The sequence below is a fragment of the Bacillus rossius genome, chromosome 16 (genome assembly GCF_032445375.1).
Source record: "Bacillus rossius redtenbacheri isolate Brsri chromosome 16, Brsri_v3, whole genome shotgun sequence".
In the NCBI taxonomy this organism is placed as follows: Eukaryota; Metazoa; Arthropoda; class Insecta; order Phasmatodea; family Bacillidae; genus Bacillus; species Bacillus rossius.
In genome coordinates this window covers 31,497,638-31,524,142 of record NC_086343.1, presented here as the reverse complement: position 1 = coordinate 31,524,142, position 26,505 = coordinate 31,497,638, and the positions used below count along the sequence as shown (strand labels likewise).

Below are 26,505 nucleotides of genomic sequence, written 5' to 3'. Positions count from 1 at the left end.
GACACCAAAACTATTGTTAACTAAAAAGTTCATATATATAATCACATTTTTAGGAACACGATAACTACCGTAGTATTTCAAAAATCATTTCCAAACTGATACATAAAATATCATGGAAAATCTCGGTCGAGTTCGTTAATCAGCAATATCCAATCAGATGGGTAGAAATGGGGAAGGTTTTTTGAAAACAGAAAAATCGCTATAACTCCCATAGTTTGAACGTATTGCAACTAGTAGTAGGGGTAATACCAAAAACTTTGTCTAAATACCTTTTTGATAGGACTAACCATAACTGCAAGGGATGGAAAAAAACAAGGGTTGGCGGACAAAAATATATTTTAACAATCAGAAACTGCCTCTGGTAGAAGCAAAAAAAAAAAAGATTTGTAAAGGTCTTAAAACCCGACTTAGACCTGATTTGTGACAAGGATTTGATTAAAATACTGACCATCTTGTTAAAACTCAATGAAAAATTAGTAATTTAAAGTTTCCGCACACTTTAGAAATTATACTTCCATGGCATTAATGAAATGTCAACATGATACATTTTGAAACATTATAACACTAAATATGTGTTTATATATTTTTATTTTTGCTTAAACCACTGATATTAGTCTGTAAGTACTTACTACAAACACTAATTTTACTGAGCTGATTCTTCATTATTACCTAAAATGATATTATTACGTTATTAAATAAGTATTTTTTTCCTGTGACATGGTTTGAATCACGTCAAAAATTCGCCCTTTTGCTTTACAACCGCGTGCTACCAAGTATATTGGATTTCTGTAAGGAGAATATTATCATTGTAATTACAGTTTTATTACGTAATTTAAAACATGTGACTACTTATTGCTGACTATTGTATTTTAACAGCTATATTCAAGGGTAGTTTTAACTATTACAAAGTTTCATTTGGCATACCAATAATACATTTGGTATGTTCCCTAATGTTTACGAAAGTTAGTATATACGGGTTTATGTTGCTACACGTTGGTCCGCCATCTTGAGGACTTCGGCACCTTCATTCCACGTTTCCCTTCATTCAACTTCTGTTCCGTTCACGAAATGACTCCCACAAAATTCCGCATACCAAGAACTAAGATGTTTACACATGTTGTCAAATGAAAAGCTATTTCATTATTCTAATTATTGTAACGCTGTGAATGTATTATGGTTGTTTTTCGAGTATTAACCTTGCAGTGAAAAAGCCAGGTGTACATTTATCAGACTAATTAAAGCAGGGTATGATATTAAATTAGTTCAATAATATGTGTAACGACAAATTTATCATATAACGTGGAATGTAAATAATCTGAACACCAGAATTTTTTTTCATCAATTTGTTCTTCTGTTCTTTACTTTCAGAGAGAAAGTATCTAAGACTGAACACTGGTCGTCTGGATTATGTTTAATTTAATGAATTTTTAGTTTTAATAATTTGTGGTAGTTACATGCCAAAAGCATATGTGGATGTGTTACCCCCTATTATTTTAATGAAATAATTTGGCTACAACGACAAAATTCGAAATGGTTGTAGAATTCGCTCAATAAATCCTAATTCTAAAGCTCAGTGTTGTATCTTAAATATTTTCTCTATTGTTTAAAACAAAAGTGTTGTTCAGCGTCAACTTTAAAGGCGTACAATAACTTTGGGAAGCACTTTAGACCACAAGTTTATGTGTTCAACTTATTTCAACTTGAAGTTGCAGTCGAGGATTGTAGGTCTAACCCTGCATGTCAGTGAGAAGGATGTATAGCTACTTAAGCAAGGTTTTATTTTCTTGTAGTAACAACACGCCGAGCCAAAAATAAATGCGTTATTTAATTAGTAGCATGTGAAAACACCACGTTCCAGTCAGTTCGCTGGCCTCCCTGGCTGGATGTTGGCCGCGGCTGTCGACAGGATCTAGGGCCCTGTCCTGGTCGACAGGATCTAGGGCAGTGTCCTAGTTGGAGCAGCCGGCATTCGCTGGCGTGTCGCACTTCTTCAGCTGCAACACGAGACATTCCTCTAAGGACTCTGCTTTCGTACGGTCCCAACGCCTCTGGAACCATCACCACCCGTCTGCCCGTGTTCTGTCACAACTGTACATGTTGTTTTTTTGAAGTGAAACTTCTAATGCGATTTCCAACAAGGTTGCGTTAAACGTTCAACGCTCCTGGGGAGGGGGAATAGAAAGAGACAGCGAGAGTGAATGCGTGGCACTCGAACGCATGCGCGAGCGTTAGCAAAGAGTAGCGTCCAATATTCCAACGCAAGAGGGAGAGAGAAAGAAAGATACACAAAGGTAGAAAGTAGGAGAGAGAAAGAGAGTGAGTCGGTAGATCCCAAGCACATGCGTGTGGTATTCTTGCTATGCAGCGAAGTAAACAGTGTGGGCGTCGTGAAAACCAAAGGGGGAACTATCATTGATGCAGTTTTTGCAAGAAATATTGAAAAAATTGAACTCAAACATTTCGTATCTTACTTTAGTTATCATAATCCCATTGTAAATGTTATAGATTTGGATATTTCTCCACTCGAAAATGATAATTAAAAGATGCGATAAATTGTGAATTGTAAGCAATGTTAATAAAGTTTGTCTTAAAGAAACAATATGATTTCACTAAAAATCAATTTCAACCCCTTCCTATTTTCATTTCCACATTACGAAGTTTCACTTATTCCGCGCGGAGGGACTCCACGCACTATTTGTTTTTTTAAATAGAACAGAAATGTTCGTGTAAAACTTGTACATTTACATGAAAACAACTACATCACCACAAAATACGGGCAATACGACGCAACTACAAAAAAATTTGTGAGGAAGGCTTTAAACTGAATTGCGTCCTAAATTTTGCGTTCAAAAAAATATCTCCCATTTTAACAACTACTATTTAAGGAGCATAGCTTTGTTATCACCATGAATATATTGAGTAAAGTCCGCATGTCGAACGTTACTTCAACCACTGATAAGGAGATTCGGGTAAGAAAATCCTCACATAACGTAAAAACACGCGACTTTTAACACTTATAATTAAAATTCATGAAAAAAAAATCCACACGTATTTTAGAACGATTATAACTAAGAAACATGTAACTTAAAAAACACACAACTTAGAATCGTAACTTTAAAAAAATCATAACTTAGACACACCATAACTTTAATATACAAAATCCTAGAACTGCCATAGCTTAGAAACACGTAACTCAGAAACACACAGCTTGGAAACACACGGCTTGGAAACACACAGCTTAGAAACACACAGCTTAGACTTGATGTAGGCTTTTGGACATACGCCATTGATATGCTCATATTTATCTGTAGAAGGAAACTACAAAAAACACAAATGACAAAAACACAAATTAAGCAAAAAAATTGCTGTAGTCAGGATATAAACACCATCCAATACTCCAAAACAAGAATATGGTCAACAAACAAAGAAAAACAAAGAAAAAAGGACTCACAAAACGAAGAAAAAAAAAACACAAATGATGACAGCACAAAAATACCGAACCCAAAAAATGCAGCACAACAGTCAAAACGAGACAAAAACACGACAAAACGAAAGGACGAAACAAACACAACAGTTTTCTAAAACAAAAACAGGCGACGTTTCGGGAACTGCTATCTGCTCTCGTCCTCAGGCAGAGACGCACATGGTACGAAAACACAGGTGCGATGTGGTGTGTTTCCAAGGTAAGTCATGAGAGCAAGTCGCCGACCTTGGCGTTGAAGTCCTGGCCGTCGGGGCAGTGGAACATGGGCAGGAAGGAGCCGCGGCAGTCGAAGTACTTGTTGCAGTCGTCCAGGTTGCCGACGGGGAAGAAGCTGGGGTCGTACTCGCTGGAGCTGTGGTTGCACTTGTCCTTGAACTGCTGCCACTGGCTCACGTGGATGGCCGTGACGTCATCGGCGGCGCGCGCGCACGCGGCCAGGCCCAGGGCGAGGGCGAGGGCGAGGGCGAGCAGGGCTGCTGCGGACACACGCCGAGCCATCGAGCACCTCGTTGCTTCTCGTGTCGCAGACACACTCGTAGATCAGGCCTCGGGACACTCGATAAAATATTGGTTGTCTGTAAAGTCGGTTTACGGACGATAGTTTAACGTGACAACGTCATAAAAAATCATTGATGAAATGATTGCATACTTTTATGAATAAAATTGAATAATTTTTATTGAATTATCACTATTTACAAAGAAGGAGTGAAATGAAATTTACAATTTAATTGATAAATTTACTTTTATTTGCGCACATTAATTCAAATATGTTTATTACTTCAACGAAGATATTTTTTTAACTATAACTTTTATACATGTTTGCTATTTAACTTCTTCCAATCTGTGTTATTCTGTTATGGATAGGACGATGATAGGAAAAGTAGGAAACGAATGGGAGTGTTTCAAGTTTAATGTGCATCGAAAAAGTCAAATAGATGGTGGTTCCAATCGACTGGAATAGAGATAGATGCAGCGCAAGCGTACAATGAGCGTAACGGGACACAACGTAACGGGACAACGTGCGTAACGGGACACTTTTTTCGTGCGAGCAGCCGGCGTTCATCGATTTATTAGACGTTGTCACGTCAAAAAAAAAAGCAAAGTGTGTTCTCGACTACCATTTCTGGACGCGAATCACACGTAGTTTTCGCACACGCAGCTAGAATTCGCTGCCGGGCAACTACGTTGACTGTCGAATCATTCGATTCGCAGAGAGAAATTCCGAACTGGATTTTTAAATGCGTGTTAGGAAGCAAGACCTCGGCGCGTGCCAGGTACCAGGGAGTCTGGCTGCGGCTTCGCGCGGGCTTTGACGTCACGCATGCCATGCGTGCCTGGCCGAATTACAAGGGTCTGGCTGACCATCCTCCTCCACTCCCCGCTCACCCTCCCGCCACGGACTATTGTCACTGACACTTTAAGCGGCCTGGGAATTCTGAAGGGTTTCACGAGGCCGCCGCGTGGAGTAGCGCGAATGAACGTCGCCTTTCTGGACTGTTCGGGCGTCGCGTCGGGTCGGCTCGGAATGACGCGGCGCGTCACAGCCGCTCTCGTCCCTTCGAGGAGGACGCCATGAGGATACAAGAGACGACGCCGGCCTCCGTTCGGAGAGTTCGGAGAGTTCGGAGAGTTCGGAGAGTTCGGAGAGTTCGGAGAGTTCGGAGAGTTCGGAGAGTTCGGAGAGTTCGGAGAGTTCGGAGAGTTCGGAGAGTTCGGAGAGTTCGGAGAGTTCGGAGAGTTCGGAGAGTTCGGAGAGTTCGGAGAGTTCGGAGAGTTCGGAGAGTTCGGAGAATTCGGAGAGTTCGGAGAGTTCGGAGAGTTCGGAGAGTTCGGAGAGTTCGGAGAGTTCGGAGAGTTCGGAGAGTTCGGAGAGTTCGGAGAGTTCGGAGAGTTCGGAGAGTTCGGAGAGTACCGCGAGTGGAGGGAAGTGCGACATCGTCGAGGGTGATACTCCCCCTGAGAGTGGCGCGACGCGGAGTGGCGGGATCGAGAGAGTGCGACTGAGTGGCGCGAGACTGTGTGTGTGGACAGGCGCGAGGTAAGGGGAGAACCACTGTCGAGCCTAGCTGCAGTGAGGAGTGCGAACTGCGGAACTTGATAGATATTGAGTGACTTGCGAATAAACATTCTTAAGTGAAAGTGATTTGTGATCAGATATTTTTAAGTAAAATTATTTATTAATAATGTTAACATTATAATTGATAAAACTTAATTGAGCTATCCCTTACGAACTCAGTATTTCTCTTCAAATAAATGGTAACAATATTAGGAAACGGTTCCAATAAAAGAAAAAAAATACTTTAAAAAAATACTAATCCCCAGCTTTGGAAAATAAATACTTCCCAATTTGTTAAAACTCACTAAACAATTAATACTATGAAGTTTCATTTCATTTTGTATTTGCGAACATTGTTTTGCACTATCTGCCCCTGATGGAAGCACCGTGGTTTTTACACTTTTCCATTAATTGACTTCCGTCGTATTCACAAAATTAATCACACCAAATGCCATATACCATACGATAACATGTTACAAATAAAAAACTTTATTTGGACCATTATTTTGGCCAAACATCATTACACTGTTTGTGTCGTGGGAAAAAAAAACCTGAAGAATGAACAAAGAAAAAAATACAGAAGCACACAGAAAACAAGCCAAAACCAGTATTTTGTCAAATTTTGTATGTGAAGGCAACATGGAAATTTCCGTGGAAGAAATCAGAACAATATGGCAGCGGATACCAGCACAGTGGTCTTCTAACGACGAGACATAAGGCGACCAGAAATGTAAATACAATAACAAACAACCTTGGACAACACAGAGACAAAACGAGGAACCAAACATGTCCATTCTTTAACAAACAATGGTGTATGTCTAAAATAATTTTCCAAATATATCATAAACTTTTACGTAATTCATTGAAATAACGTCAAAACAATCTGTATATTTTTTTTAGCATTTGGCGTGTTCTTAAACCTCGTAGCAATGTGTACAAAAGGTGCAGAATGTATTAACAAACCCAGCGATAATTGAATGTTTTCTCGGACGAAGATAGGTTAGTATTTTCTGCAGCTGTGCAAATTCAAGAATTCTAAAAACTAAACATCTGTGAACTGGCTTATTTTGAGGGTAGATTTATAACTAGCCAAGCTTTGAAATGTGCATATTAAGTCGTGTCCGAGTTGCAGTGATTAAGCTGTCATAGGTCATATACTGAAGTTTTACACATGTAGAGCATGTAATTATTACTTAAAATTATTTAATAATGTCACAAAGCCTTGTTTAAATTATACCTAAATTCAAAAATTCTGTTGATAAATATTTGACAAATAGGTGCCTGTTACGCAAGAAACACGAATAGGCCGGCACCCATTGGTGTATTGCTTTCCGCGTACACTCGTACCCTTGAAGAATTCTGAAGGTGCGCGTCTACTGACGCGAAGCGAAGCGAAGCGAGGAGAGAAGAAGCGAAGCGCCGCGACAGGGTTGACCCTCACTGGCGCGAAGCGAAGCAAAGCGAGGAGAGGAGAAGCGAAGCGCCGCGACAGGGTTGACCCTCTCTGGCGCGAAGCGAAGCAAAGCGAAGAGAGGAGAAGCGAAGCGCCGCGACAGGGTTGACCCTCACTGGCGCGAAGCGAAGCAAAGCGAGGAGAGGAGAAGCGAAGTGCCGCGACAGGGTTGACACTCACTGGCGCGAAGCGAAGAAAAGCGAAAAGAGGAGAAGCGAAGTGCCGCGACAGGGTTGACGCTCACTGGCGCGAAGCGAAGCAAAGCAAGGAGAGGAGAAGCAAAGCGCCGCGACAGGGTTGACGCTCACTGGCGCGAAGCGAAGCGTAGCGAAGCGAGGAGAGGAGAAGCGAAGTGCCACGACAGGGTTGATGCTCACTGGCGCGAAGCGAAGCGATGCGAGGAGAGGAGAGGAGAAGCGAAGCGCCACGACAGGGTTGATGCTCACTGGCGCGAAGCGAAGCGATGCGAGGAGAGGAGAGGAGAAGCGAAGCGCCACGACAGGGTTGATGCTCACTGGCGCGAAGCGAAGCAAAGCAAGGAGAGGAGAAGCGAAGCGCCGCGACAGGGTTGACGCTCACTGGCACGAAGCGAAGCAAAGCGAGGAGAGGAGAAGCGAAGCGCCGCGACAGGGTTGACGCTCACTGGCGCGAAGCGAAGCAAAGCAAGGAGAGGAGAAGCGAAGCGCCGCGACAGGGTTGACGCTCACTGGCACGAAGCGAAGCAAAGCGAGGAGAGGAGAAGAGAAGCGCCGCGACAGGGTTGACGCTCACTGGCGCGAAGCGAAGCGATGCGAGGAGAGGAGAAGCGAAGCGCCGCGACAGGGTTGACGCTCACTGGCGCGAAGCGAAGCAAAGCAAGGAGAGGAGAAGCGAAGCGCCGCGACAGGGTTGACGCTCACTGGCACGAAGCGAAGCAAAGCGAGGAGAGGAGAAGCGAAGCGCCGCGACAGGGTTGACGCTCACTGGCGCGAAGCGAAGCGATGCGAGGAGAGGAGAAGCGAAGCGCCGCGTCAGGGTTGACGCTCACTGGCGTGAAGCGAAGCAAAGCGAGGAGAGGAGAAGCGAAGTGCCGCGACAGGGTTGACGCTCACTGGCACGAAGCGAAGCAAAGCGAGGAGAGGAGAAGCGAAGCGCCGCGACAGGGTTGACGCTCACTGGCGCGAAGCGAAGCGATGCGAGGAGAGGAGAAGCGAAGCGCCGCGACAGTGTTGACGCTCACTGGCACGAAGCGAAGCAAAGCGAGGAGAGAAGCGAAGCGCCGCGACAGGGTTGACGCTCACTGGCACTTAGCGAAGCAAAGCGAGGAGAGGAGAAGCGAAGCGCCGCGACAGGGTTGACGCTCACTGGCGCGAAGCGAAGCAAAGCGAGGAGAGGAGAAGCGAAGCGCCGCGACAGGGTTGACGCTCACTGGCGCGAAGCGAAGCGATGCGAGGAGAGGAGAAGCGAAGCGCCGCGACAGGGTTGACGCTCACTGGCACTTAGCGAAGCAAAGCGAGGAGAGGAGAAGCGAAGCGCCGCGACAGGTTTGACGCTCACTGGCACGAAGCGAAGCAAAGCGAGGAGAGGAGAAGCAAAGCGCCGCGACAGGGTTGACGCTCACTGGCACGAAGCGAAGCAAAGCGAGGAAAGGAGAAGCGAAGCGCCGCGACAGGGTTGACGCTCACTGGCGCGAAGCGAAGCAAAGCGAGGAGAGGAGAAACGAAGCGCCGCGACAGGGTTGATGCTCACTGGCACTTAGCGAAGCAAAGCGAGGAGAGGAGAAGCGAAGCGCCGCGACAGGGTTGACGCTCACTGGCACTTAGCGAAGCAAAGCGAGGAGAGGAGAAGCGAAGCGCCGCGACAGGGTTGACGCTCACTGGCACGAAGCGAAGCGAAGCGAGGTGAGGAGAAGCGAAGCGCCGCGACAGGGTTGACGCTCACTGGCACTTAGCGAAGCAAAGCGAGACGAGGAGAAGCGAAGCGCCGCGACAGGGTTGACGCTCACTGGCACTTAGCGAAGCAAAGCGAGGAGAGGAGAAGCGAAGCGCCGCGACAGGGTTGTTCCTCACTGGCGCGAAGCGAAGCAAAGCGAGGAGAGGAGAAGCGAAGCGCAGCGACAGGGTTGACGGTCACTGGCGCGAAGCGAAGCAAAGCGAGGTGAGGAGAAGCGAAGCGCCGCGAAAGGGTTGACGCTCACTGGCACGAAGCGAAGCGAAGCGAGGAGAGGAGAAGCGAAGCGCCACGACAGGGTTGACACTCACTGGCACTTAGCGAAGCAAAGCGAGGAGAGGAGAAGCGAAGCGCCGCGACAGGGTTGACGCTCACTGGCACGAAGCGAAGCGAAGCGAGGTGAGGAGAAGCGAAGCGCCGCGACAGGGTTGACGCTCACTGGCGCGAAGCGAAGCAAAGCGAGACGAGGAGAAGCGGAGCGCCGCGACAGGGTTGACGCTCACTGGCACTTAGCGAAGCAAAGCGAGGAGAGGAGAAGCGAAGCGCCGCGACAGGGTTGACACTCACTGGCGCGAAGCGAAGCGATGCGAGGAGAGGAGAAGCGAAGCGCCGCGACAGGGTTGACGCTCACTGGCGCGAAGCGAAGCAAAGCGAGGAGAGGAGAAGCGAAGTGCCGCGACAGGGTTGACGCTCACTGGCACGAAGCGAAGCAAAGCAAGGAGAGGAGAAGCGAAGCGCCGCGACAGGGTTGACGCTCACTGGCGCGAAGCGAAGCGATGCGAGGAGAGGAGAAGCGAAGCGCCGCGACAGTGTTGACGCTCACTGGCACGAAGCGAAGCAAAGCGAGGAGAGGAGAAGCGAAGCGCCGCGACAGGGTTGACGCTCACTGGCACTTAGCGAAGCAAAGCGAGGAGAGGAGAAGCGAAGCGCCGCGACAGGGTTGACGCTCACTGGCGCGAAGCGAAGCAAAGCGAGGAGAGGAGAAGCGAAGCGCCGCGACAGGGTTGACGCTCACTGGCGCGAAGCGAAGCGATGCGAGGAGAGGAGAAGCGAAGCGCCGCGACAGGGTTGACGCTCACTGGCACTTAGCGAAGCAAAGCGACGAGAGGAGAAGCGAAGCGCCGCGACAGGGTTGACGCTCACTGGCACGAAGCGAAGCAAAGCGAGGAGAGGAGAAGCGAAGCGCCGCGACAGGTTTGACGCTCACTGGCACGAAGCGAAGCAAAGCGAGGAGAGGAGAAGCGAAGCGCCGCGACAGGGTTGATGCTCACTGGCGCGAAGCGAAGCAAAGCGAGGAGAGGAGAAGCGAAGCGCCGCGACAGGGTTGACACTCACTGGCACTTAGCGAAGCAAAGCGAGGAGAGGAGAAGCGAAGCGCCGCGACACGGTTGACGCTCACTGGCACTTAGCGAAGCAAAGCGAGGAGAGGAGAAACGAAGCGCCGCGACAGGGTTGACGCTCACTGGCACTTAGCGAAGCAAAGCGAGGAGAGGAGAAGCGAAGTGCCGCGACAGGGTTGACGCTCACTGGCACTTAGCGAAGCAAAGCGAGGAGAGGAGAAGCGAAGCGCCGCGACAGGGTTGACGCTCACTGGCACGAAGCGAAGCGAAGCGAGGTGAGGAGAAGCAAAGCGCCGCGACAGGGTTGACGCTCACTGGCACTTAGCGAAGCAAAACGAGGAGAGGAGAAGCGAAGCGCCGCGACAGGGTTGACGCTCACTGGCACTTAGCGAAGCAAAGCGAGACGAGGAGAAGCGAAGCGCCGCGACAGGGTTGACGCTCACTGGCACTTAGCGAAGCAAAGCGAGGAGAGGAGAAGCGAAGCGCCGCGACAGGGTTGTTGCTCACTGGCGCGAAGCGAAGCAAAGCGAGGAGAGGAGAAGCGAAGCGCCGCGACAGGGTTGACGCTCACTGGCGCGAAGCGAAGCAAAGCGAGGTGAGGAGAAGCGAAGCGCCGCGACAGGGTTGACGCTCACTGTCACGAAGCGAAGCGAAGCGAGGAGAGGAGAAGCGAAGCGCCGCGACAGGGTTGACGCTCACTGGCACTTAGCGATACAAAGCGAGGAGAGGAGAAGCGAAGCGCCGCGACAGTGTTGACGCTCACTGGCGCGAAGCGAAGCGATGCGAGGAGAGGAGAAGCGAAGCGCCGCGACAGGGTTGACGCTCACTGGCGAGAAGCGAAGCAAAGCGAGGAGAGGAGAAGCGAAGCGCCGCGACAGGGTTGACGCTCACTGGCGCGAAGCGAAGCGTAGCGAAGCGAGGAGAGGAGAAGCGAAGCGCCACGACAGGGTTGATGCTCACTGGCGCGAAGCGAAGCGATGCGAGGAGAGGAGAGGAGAAGCGAAGCGCCACGACAGGGTTGATGCTCACTGGCGCGAAGCGAAGCGATGCGAGGAGAGGAGAGGAGAAGCGAAGCGCCACGACAGGGTTGATGCTCACTGGCGCGAAGCGAAGCAAAGCAAGGAGAGGAGAAGCGAAGCGCCGCGACAGGGTTGATGCTCACTGGCACGAAGCGAAGCAAAGCGAGGAGAGGAGAAGCGAAGCGCCGCGACAGGGTTGACGCTCACTGGCGCGAAGCGAAGCAAAGCAAGGAGAGGAGAAGCGAAGCGCCGCGACAGGGTTGATGCTCACTGGCACGAAGCGAAGCAAAGCGAGGAGAGGAGAAGCGAAGCGCCGCGACAGGGTTGACGCTCACTGGCGCGAAGCGAAGCGATGCGAGGAGAGAAGAAGCGAAGCGCCGCGACAGGGTTGACGCTCACTGGCGCGAAGCGAAGCAAAGCAAGGAGAGGAGAAGCGAAGCGCCGCGACAGGGTTGACGCTCACTGGCACGAAGCGAAGCAAAGCGAGGAGAGGAGAAGCGAAGCGCCGCGACAGGGTTGACGCTCACTGGCGCGAAGCGAAGCGATGCGAGGAGAGGAGAAGCGAAGCGCCGCGACAGGGTTGACGCTCACTGGCGCGAAGCGAAGCAAAGCGAGGAGAGGAGAAGCGAAGTGCCGCGACAGGGTTGACGCTCACTGGCACGAAGCGAAGCAAAGCGAGGAGAGGAGAAGCGAAATGCCGCGACAGGGTTGACGCTCACTGGCGCGAAGCGAAGCGATGCGAGGAGAGGAGAAGCGAAGCGCCGCGACAGTGTTGACGCTCACTGGCGCGAAGCGAAGCAAAGCGAGGAGAGGAGAAGCTAAGTGCCGCGACAGGGTTGACGCTCACTGGCGCGAAGCGAAGCAAAGCGAGGAGAGGAGAAGCGAAGCGCCGCGACAGGGTTGACGCTCACTGGCGCGAAGCGAAGCAAAGCGAGGTGAGGAGAAGCGAAGCGCCGCGACAGGGTTGACGCTCACTGGCACGAAGCGAAGCAAAGCGAGGAGAGGAGAAGCGAAGTGCCGCGACAAGGTTGACGCTCACTGGCGCGAAGCGAAGCAAAGCGAGGAGAGGAGAAGCGAAGCGCCGCGACGGGGTTGACGCTCACTGGCGCGAAGCGAAGAGGCGAAAGTCGGTCAGCCATACAGCCGTGATCTCGTTTCGTGCTACTGTTTAGGGAAAATTGAAGGGCTAGGGCGCACCTTAAAGTTAAAGCCTCCAATTTGGTTAAATAATGACTTTTTGAGATGTAATTGCAGCTGTGCACACTTCACATTATTATTATTGTTTATAAAACTTGCACGGATTTTACTATTACTACTGCACTGGATGTACAGAAACAAGACTTACTACAACGCGTCTTTTTGCCTGCAACTTATAGTAAAATTACGCATTTCGGGCAATACTATGGACTACAAAAAAATTGTGATAAAAGGCTTTAAATTGGATTAAGGAATCATTATTTTACTAGATTAAATAATATTTAACTAACTAAAGGAGAATTATGATAATTAAAAAAAAACATTTAGTGAAGTTACGAAAGTTTAATAATATTAAAAGTACTTCAATATAGTAGAATGTTTTTCAACTCTTTAATTGAATTTTTTTTGGCATTTAAAAAAATATTTTACAGGCCTTTTGTTGTAAGATATTAAGTGTCATAATTAAATCTTGCTCATACTTATAAAATACACATTAAATTGCAAAATTTCCAATAAAACCTATTTCATTTATGAAAAAACTAAATATCAGTGCACAATTGCATCATTAAAGCATAATTTATAGGCAAGAGCAAATTATTTGATAGATTTTATATACTAAAACATGAAATGTAAGTAGAAATATTCTAGGGACATTTAAAATGTATTCGAAAATTAAAGGAACCTGCAGTTTAATATTAGCTCAATGGTAAGAACTTTTTGAAGTTATACTTCTTTAGGACGTTATGAAAAAATTATGAGAGAATGTTATCGTTGTGCGCGCATAATCAACAAAAATTTTACTGAAAGAAAAAAGGCTACATTCTAATAAAAAATATACATGTCCTTTTAAATCATATTCTTTATTGGTGCATAGAGTAAAAATCATTTATTTATTGTGATTATAAGTGATGGTAATTTGTGTTTATAAACTTTTTCAAGTGTATTTATATACGTGGCGTTATGTTCCCAAACGAATAATTTATTTGCATTATAACATATCATTATATTTTTTTGTCGGGTTGAAAAAATTTTCAAATTTGATTTTGGTTTTGAAGGTTATTTTTGTGAAAGGTTTTAATTTTCACTACATTCAACAACGTAACTTTAGAGAAAACCAAAAGTGAGAAAGGTAGTTTTAGATGGTTGTTCAGATAAACTAACACCCGCGTTATTAGCTAGCCGTGGTTTACCAGGAAAATAACCGAAATACGCGTCTATAAAACAGCGCACGCAAACGCAGTGCCCGCCTGGTGCTAAGGCTCGTTCAAAACGTGATGAAAGGAACCTTCTTTTCATCAGATGGAAAACATTCTCCCACAAACATAAGAAAAAATGACGTGGTTACACCGATATGCTAATACATGTTTTGACGTGACAACGTCTAATAAATCGATGAACGCCGGCTGCACGCACAAAAAAGTGTCCCGTTACGCACATTATCCCGTGTCGCTGTGTCCCGTTATGCACATTGTCCCGTTTCGCTGTGTCCCGTTGCACTCATTTTATATTGCACTTTGCTAACCTGAACCTCCTAGCATTGCGACCGAGTCCGTGGCGTAATTTTGTTTTCATGCATTTCAACGTAACATTTTCATCGCTCTTTGCTAACCCGTTCCTCCTAGCATTGCTGCAGAGTCCGTGGCGCAAATATATTATTTTTGACTGCATCTTGGTGTTGGGTAAGCCATTTTCATCCACATCATCATTGAAACACTCCCCTTCGTTTCCTACTTTTCCTATCATCGTCCTATCCTTAACAGAATAACACAGATTGGAAGAAGTTAAATAGCAAACATGTATAAAAGTTATAGTTAAAATAATCTGTTCGTTAAAGTAATAAACATATTTGAATTAATGAGTGCAAAAAAAAAAGTAAATTTATCAATTAAATTGTAGATTTCATTTCACTCCTTCTTTGTATCCATACAAAATAGTGATAATTCAATAAAAAATATTCAATTTTATTCATAAAAGTATGCAATCATTTCATCAATGTTTTGTTATGACGTTGTCACGTTAAACTATCGTCCGTAAACCAACTTTACAGACAACCAATTTTTTTTTTTTGGGTAGTTAATAGCGTACGACCAGGTGCACGACTACCGTGAAACTGTCACCAACGATGGTTGACAGGCCTGGATATTATCTCCTGCCGTGGGCTGACGTCACTACATAGCGTCAGTCGGTTTTACCTGAGCATGTAGCCTATTATTTATTTTTATCATCTCACTTCACTCGTTTTATCATTTTACTTTAATAAACTTCGAAAAAACTTTTAGAGTGTATGTTAACTCTGTTTCTTAATCATGCCACTTCTAACGTGTGCTTTTTTTTTAATTTCAAACCATCCTCCACTGCCAAATATTCATTTTACCCTTGCATCATATATATTATATCTTAGTTACTTTTGTTTTATATTTTGGATTAATGATTTAATTAAGAGCAAGTATTATATTGGACTTAGATATTTTAGACGTAAGAACCTTGATATGGGGTATCTTTTTTTCTTTTCAAAGTTCCTACACTTAATAACACTTATATTTATTTTTTGTTCAACTTCGTTTCTGACTGAAGACTGAGCCCTTTGCTGTCTTATTTGTTGTCTTTCCTCGCTTTGTGTAGTTTTACTTTTAGAATCTGAGATGGATATTTTCTTCTTTTAGAATTGTTTGTAATAAGAAGTTCCTATTTTAACGCTGGTGAAATATATACCTAATTACTTTTTTATGGAAATTTTATAAATATAAGCTACGTGACCTTGCATTTTTCGTGATTGATTCGGAAGCATTGGTACTAATGAACTGCCGCTGTATTTTTCAAAAAAAAAAAATCTGCAATAGATGAGCACAGTGAAAAATGAAATCCTGAAGCATAAAAATAGTCCTCTGATAAAAAAAAAGGAACGACGTTTACTTTTTTCAGGTCAGTCAGATCAAGTGAAAAGTTTCCAGGTTGAACGCTGTACTCCCTAGATTCAAAAAAAGTTATATCGTACTTGCAGAGTGCGGGTTCAAGAGTTCCACCTGACGGGAGGCTGGCATATGTGCGAGTGTCACGTGCACAAGCGCGACACTCCCTGAAGCACTTAATGTGTTATCGCCTCTACGCACAAGGCTGCATGTTCGAGCGCACTTTAGTCGGCAGTGAAGCGTAGTTTACATATTTTTTTTAGTTTCAACGCCGTCTTTTTGTTGGAAGAAGGCATAGAGCAAGATAAAATGTAGATCCCATAAATATTTTTTGTCGGTTCAAAATGGGTTTTCAGTTACATTTTGTCTGTAAAACCATTCGAAGCTATTTTGAGAGCTTCTAATTAAATATTTTCTTACGTGTAAGATTATCTTAACGTAACTGACTAAAAATATATATTTTTAACGATATAGAATTTGAACATTTAAAATTTTTCTTCTAAAACATTGGATTTCGAAAACGCTGCAACTCAGTGTCGACTGGCGTTATCAATTTATGTTTCCACCTATGTTTGTGTACATTGTAATTAAAGAAAAATTAGCATAAACTAAAATTCTTACGTTTGCATTTTCTCTTCGTGATCTTGATAACAAAACTGAAGAATTCACAGTTAGTAAATAACTATCCCATTTTTTTATTTTAATCTGTAAACCCTATTAATGTAAACTTATATTGGCGTCAGATTAAAAATAATAAATTGACACACACAATAATTATCATTATGAAATGAAAACTTTCAATATCCATGTTCAAATAATTAATTTTATGACAATGTTTCCAAAATGTTAGAAATAAATTTTTCTCCAGGTAATAATAGAGGAAAAAATTTTTTGTTATATGTCATACAATGATTTTGCCTGTTATTTTTTTTTTTAACTCAACAGCAGATTATGTAATTCATAGTCAACCAAATTAAAGCTGTCGTGTATCGTTAAGGGCTTCAAACAGGCGCATCTACCAGCGCGCAATGAAACGTTATGACACTATTGCGAAACACCGGACTCGCTTGTGGGAGATTCTCGGCTTGGAACTGGTCCATCCAGCTTGGCTTCGCTCTCTGACGGTCACCCGTCGTCGCGTGAGGCGAACACACGCGTGGTTTCTTGCCCGAGCGCTTTCCCCGATCGCTTCGTTATTCCCGACTCGCGATTATCCCAAGTTCCCGCCCGCTGGCGCGAAGCGAGGAGAAGAGAAGAGAAGCGAGGAGAAGAGAAGCGAGGAGAAGAGAAGAGAAGCGAGGAGAAGCGAGGAGAAGCGAGGAGAAGAGAAGAGAAGCGAGGAGAAGCGAGGAGAAGCGAGGAGAAGCGAGGAGAAGCGAGGAGAAGAGAAGAGAAGCGAGGAGAAGCGAGGAGAAGCGAGGAGAAGCGAGGAGAAGAGAAACGAGGAGAAGCGAGGAGAAGAGAAGAGAAGCGAGGAGAAGTGAGGAGAAGCGAGGAGAAGAGAAGAGAAGCGAGGAGAAGCGAGGAGAAGCGAGGAGAAGCGAGGAGAAGAGAAGAGAAGCGAGGAGAAGCGAGGAGAAGCGAGGAGAAGCGAGGAGAAGAGAAACGAGGAGAAGCGAGGAGAAGAGAAGAGAAGCGAGGAGAAGTGAGGAGAAGCGAGGAGAAGAGAAGAGAAGCGAGGAGAAGTGAGGAGAAGCGAGGAGAAGAGAAGAGAAGCGAGGAGAAGCGAGGAGAAGCGAGGAGAAGAGAAGAGAAGCGAGGAGAAGCGAGGAGAAGAGAAGCGCGCCTCGCGAATAGTCTGGAAGGCAGGCGAGCTCGACTCGGCCTCCTCGGCACCCTTCGGCCACTTCCGGAACTATTCGGCCCTTGGCTGCGACACAATGCACGTTAAACTATCGTCCGTAAACCGACCTTACAGACAACCAATTTTTTTTTTTTTTTTAGTGATTGGCTTAAATTCTTGCTGCATGAAGAGTAATAAAAAAATATTGCACTCGTTAATGCATATTATGGAATTATTTTACCTATCATTCTCAGAATGATCTTTTTTCTCTTTATTGCGTGTTAAAAAAAATTCTTTAGTAAACTTTGTCTACTATTTTTAAACAACAACATAGTTAATAAAATAATAATTTAGATATTATTTTGTTAGTAACTGTCAGAACGTATTAAATTGTTTTAATTTTAAAATGTTTGTTCTGTATTTCAATTGGTTCCCATGATAGGTAAACCCCCAACATATATTGATAGAACATTAACCACACGGAAAATCGTCAACGGATATATTTTTATTTCATGATAATTTGTTCACTTAAAATGTCTTCATGTGGAACCACGTTGGATGTAAATACAGCATTTAAAGCTGATATGCAAAACACTAGTAAGTGCTCTGCTAATAGGTAGGTAACTTTTTTGAATGAGGTACAGACTATGAAGCAATGTTGCGCAAGTGAAACAATAGCTGGTGAAAAAAAAACATGCAGAAAAAAGTCCGTTATTTTAGTTTTCATTATAAAATTACTTTGAATAAACGAAGAAGATGCTTTTAAATCAAGAATATTGTACAAAAATTTATATCACACCTTAACTAAAAATATGTTGATTACCTTTCATTTTGCCTGATAGAAGAATCTTCGTCCAGACACACTACTGACTTGTGATTGGTTCACGTGCAACGTAGACGGTTTTATACCGTGCCAGCGCTGAACAAAACTGTTGATCTCACTTGTAGGTGTCATCATCAACACCTGATGGGCTCAAGGTTCGCAATCACTATCCACCTCTATCTTGAACAGATAATTATCAGTAGGTCTTTATGTTCATGTCGGCTACTGACTATAAAGATTCCGTACTCGAAAAATCATTAATTCTGACGTGTTTTGAAAGTAAGCACCAGTTGGTTTTGTGAAAACAGTTTTTTTTATTTTTAGGGTTTACCAGCATTATAAGAGGTAAATTGCATATGTCATACACATAACTTACTTGAATACTCATCTCAGCACGCCCTGTCAATTAACTGTTTAAATCATAAAAGTTTAGTCATAAAAGTTTTCCAGAAAGAGAAACCTAAACGTATTAACTTTTAATTGTATGCAAAGTTAGTTATCTGTCATGAGTACGTACCAAAATACATACTCAACTAGGGATATATTTACTAATGGCATTAATGTGCATATCGTATTTAATTATCTGATTTTGTTTTTCGTAACTTAAAATGGTGATTAGGATTTTGTTGCGAGAAGAGAATGAAATCAAAATCTTTGCCTTTATTGGACGTAATAAACATACATACTTTAATCTTTATTTCTAATGCCTGTGATCCACATAAATTGGAACTGTATTTGGAAATCCCACCATTCTATTGATAGAGGTCAGAACTCGTATCTTATCTGGTTGGGCACGGGGATAAGATACAATTTGCTTAATGAGCTGTTCAAAGCTAATTTATTTATTAAATATATTTAACACACGCTTATTGTAAGTTACTTTAACTACTATGCTGAAGCCTGCACTTCTACTGAAGTATTTGGCTTATGCGAAAAGAAATTAGGGGGTTGTCCATGTATCTATAGACATTAGTCCGAATATAATTTATAACGATTTAGTGTAAATGTGATATGAATAAAATTAATAACTTGTTATAATTATAACGGTTATATGATTGTGTTCAAAAGTTTTCTACAACTTTTATAAACATAATTACTCTAGGGATTAAAAATGTTTATTTTTAATATTCAGGCCTTTGATTATATCATTAATTTATTTTGTAAATAATGAGAAAATCGTGACCTGGATCCCTTTTGTAGATACAAAATTAAAAAAACAATCGTAGATTTTGTAACATTAAAAGTAGAATAGGGAAGTACCTCCGGCGCCAGGCTTCAAGACCGTGGAGCCGACCGCCATCTTGGATTGTGACGTCACGTCGAACTCAAAATTTCTAAAAAGTTCCTCAATGACTCAAAAATGACTCAGAATGTTTCAAAATTCCTAGAAATGTTTCTATTTCAAGGGGAAAATTCACATTTTGAGGGAAAATTTCTCGTTTTGTTCCTCGACAATTCAAAAATTTGGAACTCAAAAACCCTCAAAAAACTTTTGCCTTAGAAAAAAACAAAGTTCCTAAAAACGGCTTAAGAGTCAAAAGAGCAAGTCACCCTAAGCAACCGACGAACATCTTGGATTACCTTGACCATAAAATTCAATTTTTTTTTTTTAATTTTTGACCAAAAAATTCCTAAAATAAATAATAAAAAATAGCCTACATCAAATGTTTAGTAACTTAATTGATTCTGGTCCTTGGTTTGATCCCGGCGAGAGTTAACGTGTAATTTTTTAATATATTTTTTTTTAAATCATAAAAATGTTTAAAATATTAAAATTTCTAACATTAAACCTTTAACTAGAATTATGATGCTCCACGGCCTGAAACCCGGCGCCGGAAATACTTTCCTATTCTACTAATAAATTAATTTTTTCATGTAACTAGCAATTTTTTTTAAGAGCTTTAAATGTTTCAAAAGACGCTTTGTTAGTTACAGCCTTTAGTTGTTTTTTATTATTTTATATTTAATTATATCAAGATATTAACGATATTATTAGTGATTACACATATAAAATAGCAGATGAGTATTTTAATTAAAGTCAAATGTTTATATTGAAAATACCCTCGCAAAAAAAATTTCTGAACCCTTTATGCATCATTATGTAAAAGATGTTCACAACTGAATTTCAATTGACACAAATGTTTCTTAAAATTTTAAACATTATTTTTTTTATCTGTTGGGAGGTGGGTGTTTATATAAGTCACCTCCCACTTAAGACCATCCAAGTTTGATTGCTAGCAGGGTCGTGGCCGTAACATTTACAAGTGGAAAACATGGCGGATGTTGCCTTATGTCGGTGGGTGTTCCTTGCTCGCCTTTTCCCCAACCATTTACTTCGCTAATGCTCAACATCTTTCACCGTCTCTAATAATTCCGATGCATACGAGGCTTAAAGCTAAATCCATTCAACGTTTTAGAATATTTTACTTCAATCATTGCTCGAAGATGGTTAAAAACATATATTTTAAAGCCTGGAAAAAATATATATTTCACATAAAATCATTTTTAGTAAGTTACCTTTAAAATTAAAAGGATGAATTATATATATATATATAGATAGTAAGGATGGGAAGGTGTGATCCCCGAACCCTCGAATAAAATCGAATCTCTAGTAGGCCTATTTGAAATTTTCAGTTTCATGGGAAAATGTAGTAAATTTAAAACTTCATCACTGACATCCAACATACTCTAACAACTCTGAAGTTTTCTTGGTTTATTTTCATACGTCTGTACGAAGAGATTATATTTTAATATGCCATTGCTTACATTAATATTATTTTTATGGTTTTGCAGAACTTAACTCGTGAAATGAATTTAACGGGTTAAATGCTTCAACACAATATATAATATTGGATATTTATGAGCATTTTTTGGTTAAGTTCTTCTTTTAGTCTAATTATTGTCTGAACACTGAACTTTAATGGCTGGGCATGTCTTACCACAACACTGTTGGCTTCTGTGAGGATGACAAGACAAGGATACAGAATTTAGGACCAAGAACTATTTTGGATGAGGAGCCTTTGTCGAATTTATAAGAGAAATTACGATCCTTAGATTTAACCCCAAATTTAGACATTTCAGACACAATGGAAGCGGGACAATTTTTTTTGTAGACCCAGGTTATATATGTGGAAAGCAGTGCGAAGAAAGGGGAAATATTTAAAACAGTTTAAAAGAGCAAATAAGGTTAATGGTTGGAATGACCAGTAATTCATTTATTATTTACCCACATTTCTCAGGGGACCATCTAGACGCTGGTACGACAGTTATGAAAACAACTTGGAAAGCTGGAACACTTCTGAGGAATTAGCCACTCCTTTGAAAGCAGCCTTCATTCGAGTAGGACAGATGGAAGACCTGGAACTAAGACTTCAGGCAAGGGTACAGGATGATGAGAAACCCTTTGTTTATGATGTGTTACACCAATGTCATCGGCTTGACGCCAAATGTGGGAAGCCAATAAAGTAAGATATTTGTTGCGAGAACTGAGACCTGACATAGTACAGAAAGTTATGTTTCCTAACAACCCTGTTGCTCAGCTGTTAGGCAATTTAGGAAACATTGAGGACGGGCTATACTACTCAAAAAAAATCGACAGATGTCAGGGAGGTAACATAAAAACAGAACAAGTCCCTTTTCGAAATGTCAGGGAAACAGACACCATAAATTCAAAAATAGGGAAAAGCATGGAGAAATTGAAGCACTGCGCGTTCAACCGACACACAGGGAAAACTTGAGATTTAGAAATGAAAATAGAAATAATTGTAACAGAAACTCCTCACAACCGAACAGTCAGCATCGGAAAAGTACTTATGGGAACACAGCACAAGTATCTTGTTCTAGAACCTTTTCTAGATCCCAGAGGACCACTGATGGAAAACCTATTTTTTTTTTTAAGTGTAACCAACGAGTACAAATGCAATGGGATTGTAAATCGCAACCAAACAGTAAGAAACAGGGAAACTAGTTTGGGCGAGTTATTCTCGGGTTATTAACTCGTTCCGGAAAAATAAAATGTCCCTATATAAGTGTGATGGGGTGTAAAGTCGAAAAACAAAGATTTTTGGGACAGAAATCTCAGTGTTCATTGACAGTGGTGCTGCAGTATCTTTGGTGGACATCAAATTGGGTCCAGAATGTATTATTTATATTAATATAATGTATTATTTATTTTACTGTGTAGCAAAATTATAAGCGGAAATAACTATCATAATATGAAACTCTTTTTATAGTTTCTTACTGAAGTAAAGTGTAGATATTCTTACGCAAAAGAGTTTTCTATGTCTGCATAAATTACTGGCCAGTGAGAATGGGAAATCTTATTTTTCCACTAGAACTAAATAATTTGAAACAAAATCGATGAATATGATTTCGAAAAAAGATCAGTTATAATCATGCAATGCATTTCCAGCGGAACCTTGATCGATCAATGGAGTGATTGGGATATAAGTCGATAGTGCAACTCGAGCAATCGATATTTTGGACGCCAAAACTGCGATGAAACTTGGAAGCGAAATAGGTTGTAATTTGGTGTATTCTTGGATTAATACAATTATAACTGGAAAGCAGCGTTGACACTTGAATCAGAACCGGTTGCCATTTACTTAGTAATTCAAGTAGTGTATGTACTAACCAATGGTGACGTTTTGTGTTTTGGAAATGAATTACTGCACAATACCACCACACATATTTTTCACCTTCACCAAACTGTGTAACGCATTATCCTATAGGAGCTAGGATTAAAAAATTATGTGTTAGGGCTAACTGAGGAAATAAAGTAAACGTCGCACATTCCGGTCAAGCGTTTCTACTATTATTACACAAAGAGCAAAGACAAAAAAAAGTACTTTGCGTTGGAATCAGCTGTATTTCAACACGCCAGAAAATTGTGCGTTTAATGATATAACACCAAATGTTTTAGGTCAAAGTTTTCCTAGCCCAGTTATAACTACTTGACTTGTAAGATAATTTTTAATCATACTGTTCGTTATCTATTTTACGTCATCGACAAGTTTGAAGCCGCATATAATAAGTTTGTAAAGGATTATTGAAATGGGAAAGAATAATTTAAAACAACTTCCTTGAAAACGCCACTGTGGTTTACCTTTGGATGTTATTGAAATGCCTTAAAAATTGTATAAAAATACGAGTACATAAACACATGGCGAAAAAGACAAAATCAGTTGATGTTAAAAATTTTAGTACCTAGGCAGCACAGAGAATTCCTTGGAAGGAATAAAGTTAAAAACAAATTTCTAAATAAATAAATTAACAGCACAGACAAACAACAACCATGAACGAACACTACGTTGATACTAAACAAATAATCTAAACAACACAACAACGCAGCGGTGAACAGACACACCCAATGATAAAAACAATTGTGGACAGCACAGATCAACACAGATAGGCTTCATACAACGAAACAGTTGTGAAGTTAGGGGAACTGACATCTACTCCTTTCATCAGGCACAAACAAACTGAAAGCGTGCGCTGGAAACCAGTGTCAGCTGTCAGTCTGTGCCTGATGACGAGAGCCGAGGTCAGCTCCCAGAAGGTAGGTAGTAACTATTTTGTTGCAGGAAGGCTACTATGTCGGTCTGTGCTGTTTCCGTTGTATTTTCAGGTATATTGTTTTAGTTTCGTCACTGTGTTCGTCTGTCCGGCACGGATCCAGAAGAGGGTAATGTCTCAAACCCCGAATTCTCAGGTAAATATTTTTTTTCAAATAATATTAGTGCATAAAGGAATGTCTGATATGCTTCACTGATGTGTTTTAGTACAACAATGATATTTAGAGCCTATTAAAAACGCTACATTACAAATTCATAGTCAAGCATTCGCCAAGATTTCTGAGAATTTAAAAAAAAAAACTTTTTCTGTGATTTTTTTATTGGCTGATTACTGCCCAACTTAATTACCTTTTAAAACACATTACGTTCCTGACGCATCCATTAACGAAAAATTTCTGCACAAATGATTACATACCAAAAATTACGAAACTAAATTAGAGTTTTAAAACTATTGCACAGCTAGGAAAAACATATTTCTTCGTTTAAGAAAATTGCAGTAGTTACAAAGACTGGTAAATATGGTTAAGTCAAACACTTCTCTCGATAGTCAATGCTTAGAATATATGAGTTTTTACTTTTAGATGTAGGTTTTCGGAACAAAATTGTAGTTTCGCTCGATTTCCACTGCACAAAATTCATAATTAGAAAATTTGTGGATAAAATAACCACAGTTCCTGGTACTCCATAAACTTAGTCGATACTGTAATTGTAGTTTTACGCGCACAGTTATATATATATATATATATATATATATATATATATATATATATATATATATATATATATATATATAATTTATATAAAAAAATTGCTGCAGTGAGATGTGTACCATTAGTTCACTCGCAGCTAAAAAGCAATTAGTCTGCTGTCTGCTGAAGTTTGTAACGAATAAATGTGATCTGTGTTCGAAGATTATTCGTCGGTCAGTATCGTTGCATCGACCATCAAGTTCCACATGACAAGTGGAAGTATGCCCGGTAAGAAGAATATTGTAACTTTTTTACGTTTATAAATAATACATTTTTTTTTAGATTCATTTACTTCTTTATTGAAACAAACATGTTGTAGTTAAAAATGTTAAAACCGCTGTTTTGTAGCTAGTAGTATATAATAACCAGTTCGGGGACACAAACTCTGAGTGTGGAGCTGGAACCAATGTCCTCCATCTAAAATTGCGACGTCATGGCAGCCATATTGGATGACTTTGACCTTGAAATTTGACCTTGACACTGCTGCCTTCTTGGATCTGCCATCTTGGATCCACCATATTGGATTCCGCAATTATTTTTTCGGCCATTTTGTTTTTTAGAACTTTCCACCATTTTGAAATATGACATCACTATTGCAATTTTCGTTACAGACGCTGTCTTGAAAATCCTTAATAAATTCCAAAAATTCGGAAAAAAAATTCAAAATTATAAAAAAATTAATTAATCAAATTTTAATAAAAAAATTATTTAAAAACACACGTCATGGTGCTCGGAGTCCTCGGTTCAAACCTGGTGAGAGCAAAAATAACAATGGTGATGTATCCTTCCCCCATGGTGGCTAATGTCAGACTGCCCCTCCCCCACCACTAATATCATTGCATATATGAACTGCCCCCTCGCCCTCCACCCAAACACCCCCTTTCCAAAAAAAATTCTTGGAATTTTCTCTCTCCACCTCCTACTCCCTCCCAACCTTTCCTAATTTTTTTCTTGCAATTAAACCCCCCCCCCCCCTTTCCAAACCCACTTCATGCACCCTATTTTTTTTGCCATGAAATTGTCACTCCTCCCCTTCCCACACTCCTTTCAGACATTCCAACCTAATTTTCTGAACCCCAATCCCCTCACCCTCCTTTTTGGCTATAAATACCCACCCGGTGACCGGGAGCTTTCATTTACCTGCAATTCCTCGCCCGCACTATTTGTCTGCCGAGGAGTCAATGTTTGCTTGTTGTGCGGGTGAAAATAAGATCATGTCGGCGATCGTGGCGTACGGTTAAGTCCACACGCTATCAGCTCTGGATAAGGAGACGGGAGTTAGCTTGTTTACGCACCGCACGATATGAAATACTACGTCTACAAATCCTTACCAGTGTACCTACAGCAGGATGAGGGGCATTAAAGTCTGCCTGCCGCGTACGGAGTGTGACGTCTTCCGTGCCCGACACACCACTCATGAGGTCGCGGTGCGGGAACCGCCGAGAAGCTAGAGGCTCCTGAGTACAGTTAAAACTATCTCCATCACGAGCATCTAGCCACCCTACCTGTCAACGCCAGCCTCGCAGCCTTGCAGAGTCAGCACCTTAGCCTTGTCACTCCAGCCTCGCTGTGTGTGTGTGTAACTGTGAGTACTGACTATGACCTTGTTTCTGTGCAACGTCCAGTGTCTTTAAGTCCCAAGAGGGCCCCCATAGTGAAGCAATTTTCCGTGACGTCCATCGTCGGTGGTAACCAAGTCGTAAACAATACGTTTTTAAACAACCGTGATAGTGGTCTAATCTAGACATAACAATCGCAAAGTGATAATCGAAGACTGACTTATGAAGTGCGCTCGATATCGGGGAATGATGGTGATGTGGACTATGACCAAGCGAAAACGGTGCTGACCGACCTCGTCGACCCTGAAGACTACGTAGTCTACGTCCTCGGAGGCCAACAGTAGTAATCAGCAAAGAAGAATAGTTGACAAGCATCAAAAAATGAATGAAAGCGAAAAAAAATAAATAAAATAACTTAAAAAATGGAGAAAACTTATTAAACTGCACTACCCCAATGCTGAATTTTTCTTGAATTTCAACAGCTGGCCACACTGATAGCGTGTCCTGAAACTACGGTGTTTACGATTTCTCCGGTGGTGGCAGTATCATCGGAACAGCTAGGCGACTGGTTTACACAAGCCACCATCAGGCAGCACTGCTGTGCATGACCACTCATATCACGTGCTAGCTG

At 42.2% G+C, this 26,505-nt stretch overlaps 1 protein-coding gene across 2 annotated transcripts; it reads right to left on the bottom strand.

Annotated features, from left to right (window-relative positions):
• Positions 1–1,805: 1,805 nt before the first annotated feature.
• LOC134540037 (uncharacterized) lies at positions 1,806–18,081 on the bottom strand. Of its 2 annotated transcripts, none has more exons than XM_063382479.1 (3): positions 17,994–18,081; positions 3,710–3,957; positions 1,806–1,994 (listed from the first exon to the last, which is right to left on the bottom strand). In XM_063382479.1, exons 1-3 carry the CDS (start codon positions 17,998–18,000, stop codon positions 1,950–1,952), a joined length of 300 nt encoding a protein of 99 aa, XP_063238549.1. In that variant the 5' UTR covers positions 18,001–18,081; the 3' UTR covers positions 1,806–1,949. The 2 variants fall into 2 exon arrangements, with proteins under 2 accessions (XP_063238549.1, XP_063238547.1); XM_063382477.1 differs by having other exon boundaries at positions 3,710–3,960; positions 17,994–18,078.
• Between the last annotated feature and the right edge of the window lie 8,424 nt (positions 18,082–26,505).

What these genes read in the sequence shown, in the direction of transcription:
- LOC134540037 (XM_063382477.1), bottom strand. An exon ending in GCCAGGACTTCAACGCCAAG is followed by an intron (nt 1,995 to 3,709) that starts GTCGGCGACTTG and finishes CTCGTGTTGCAG; the next exon opens with CTGAAGAAGTGCGACACGCC.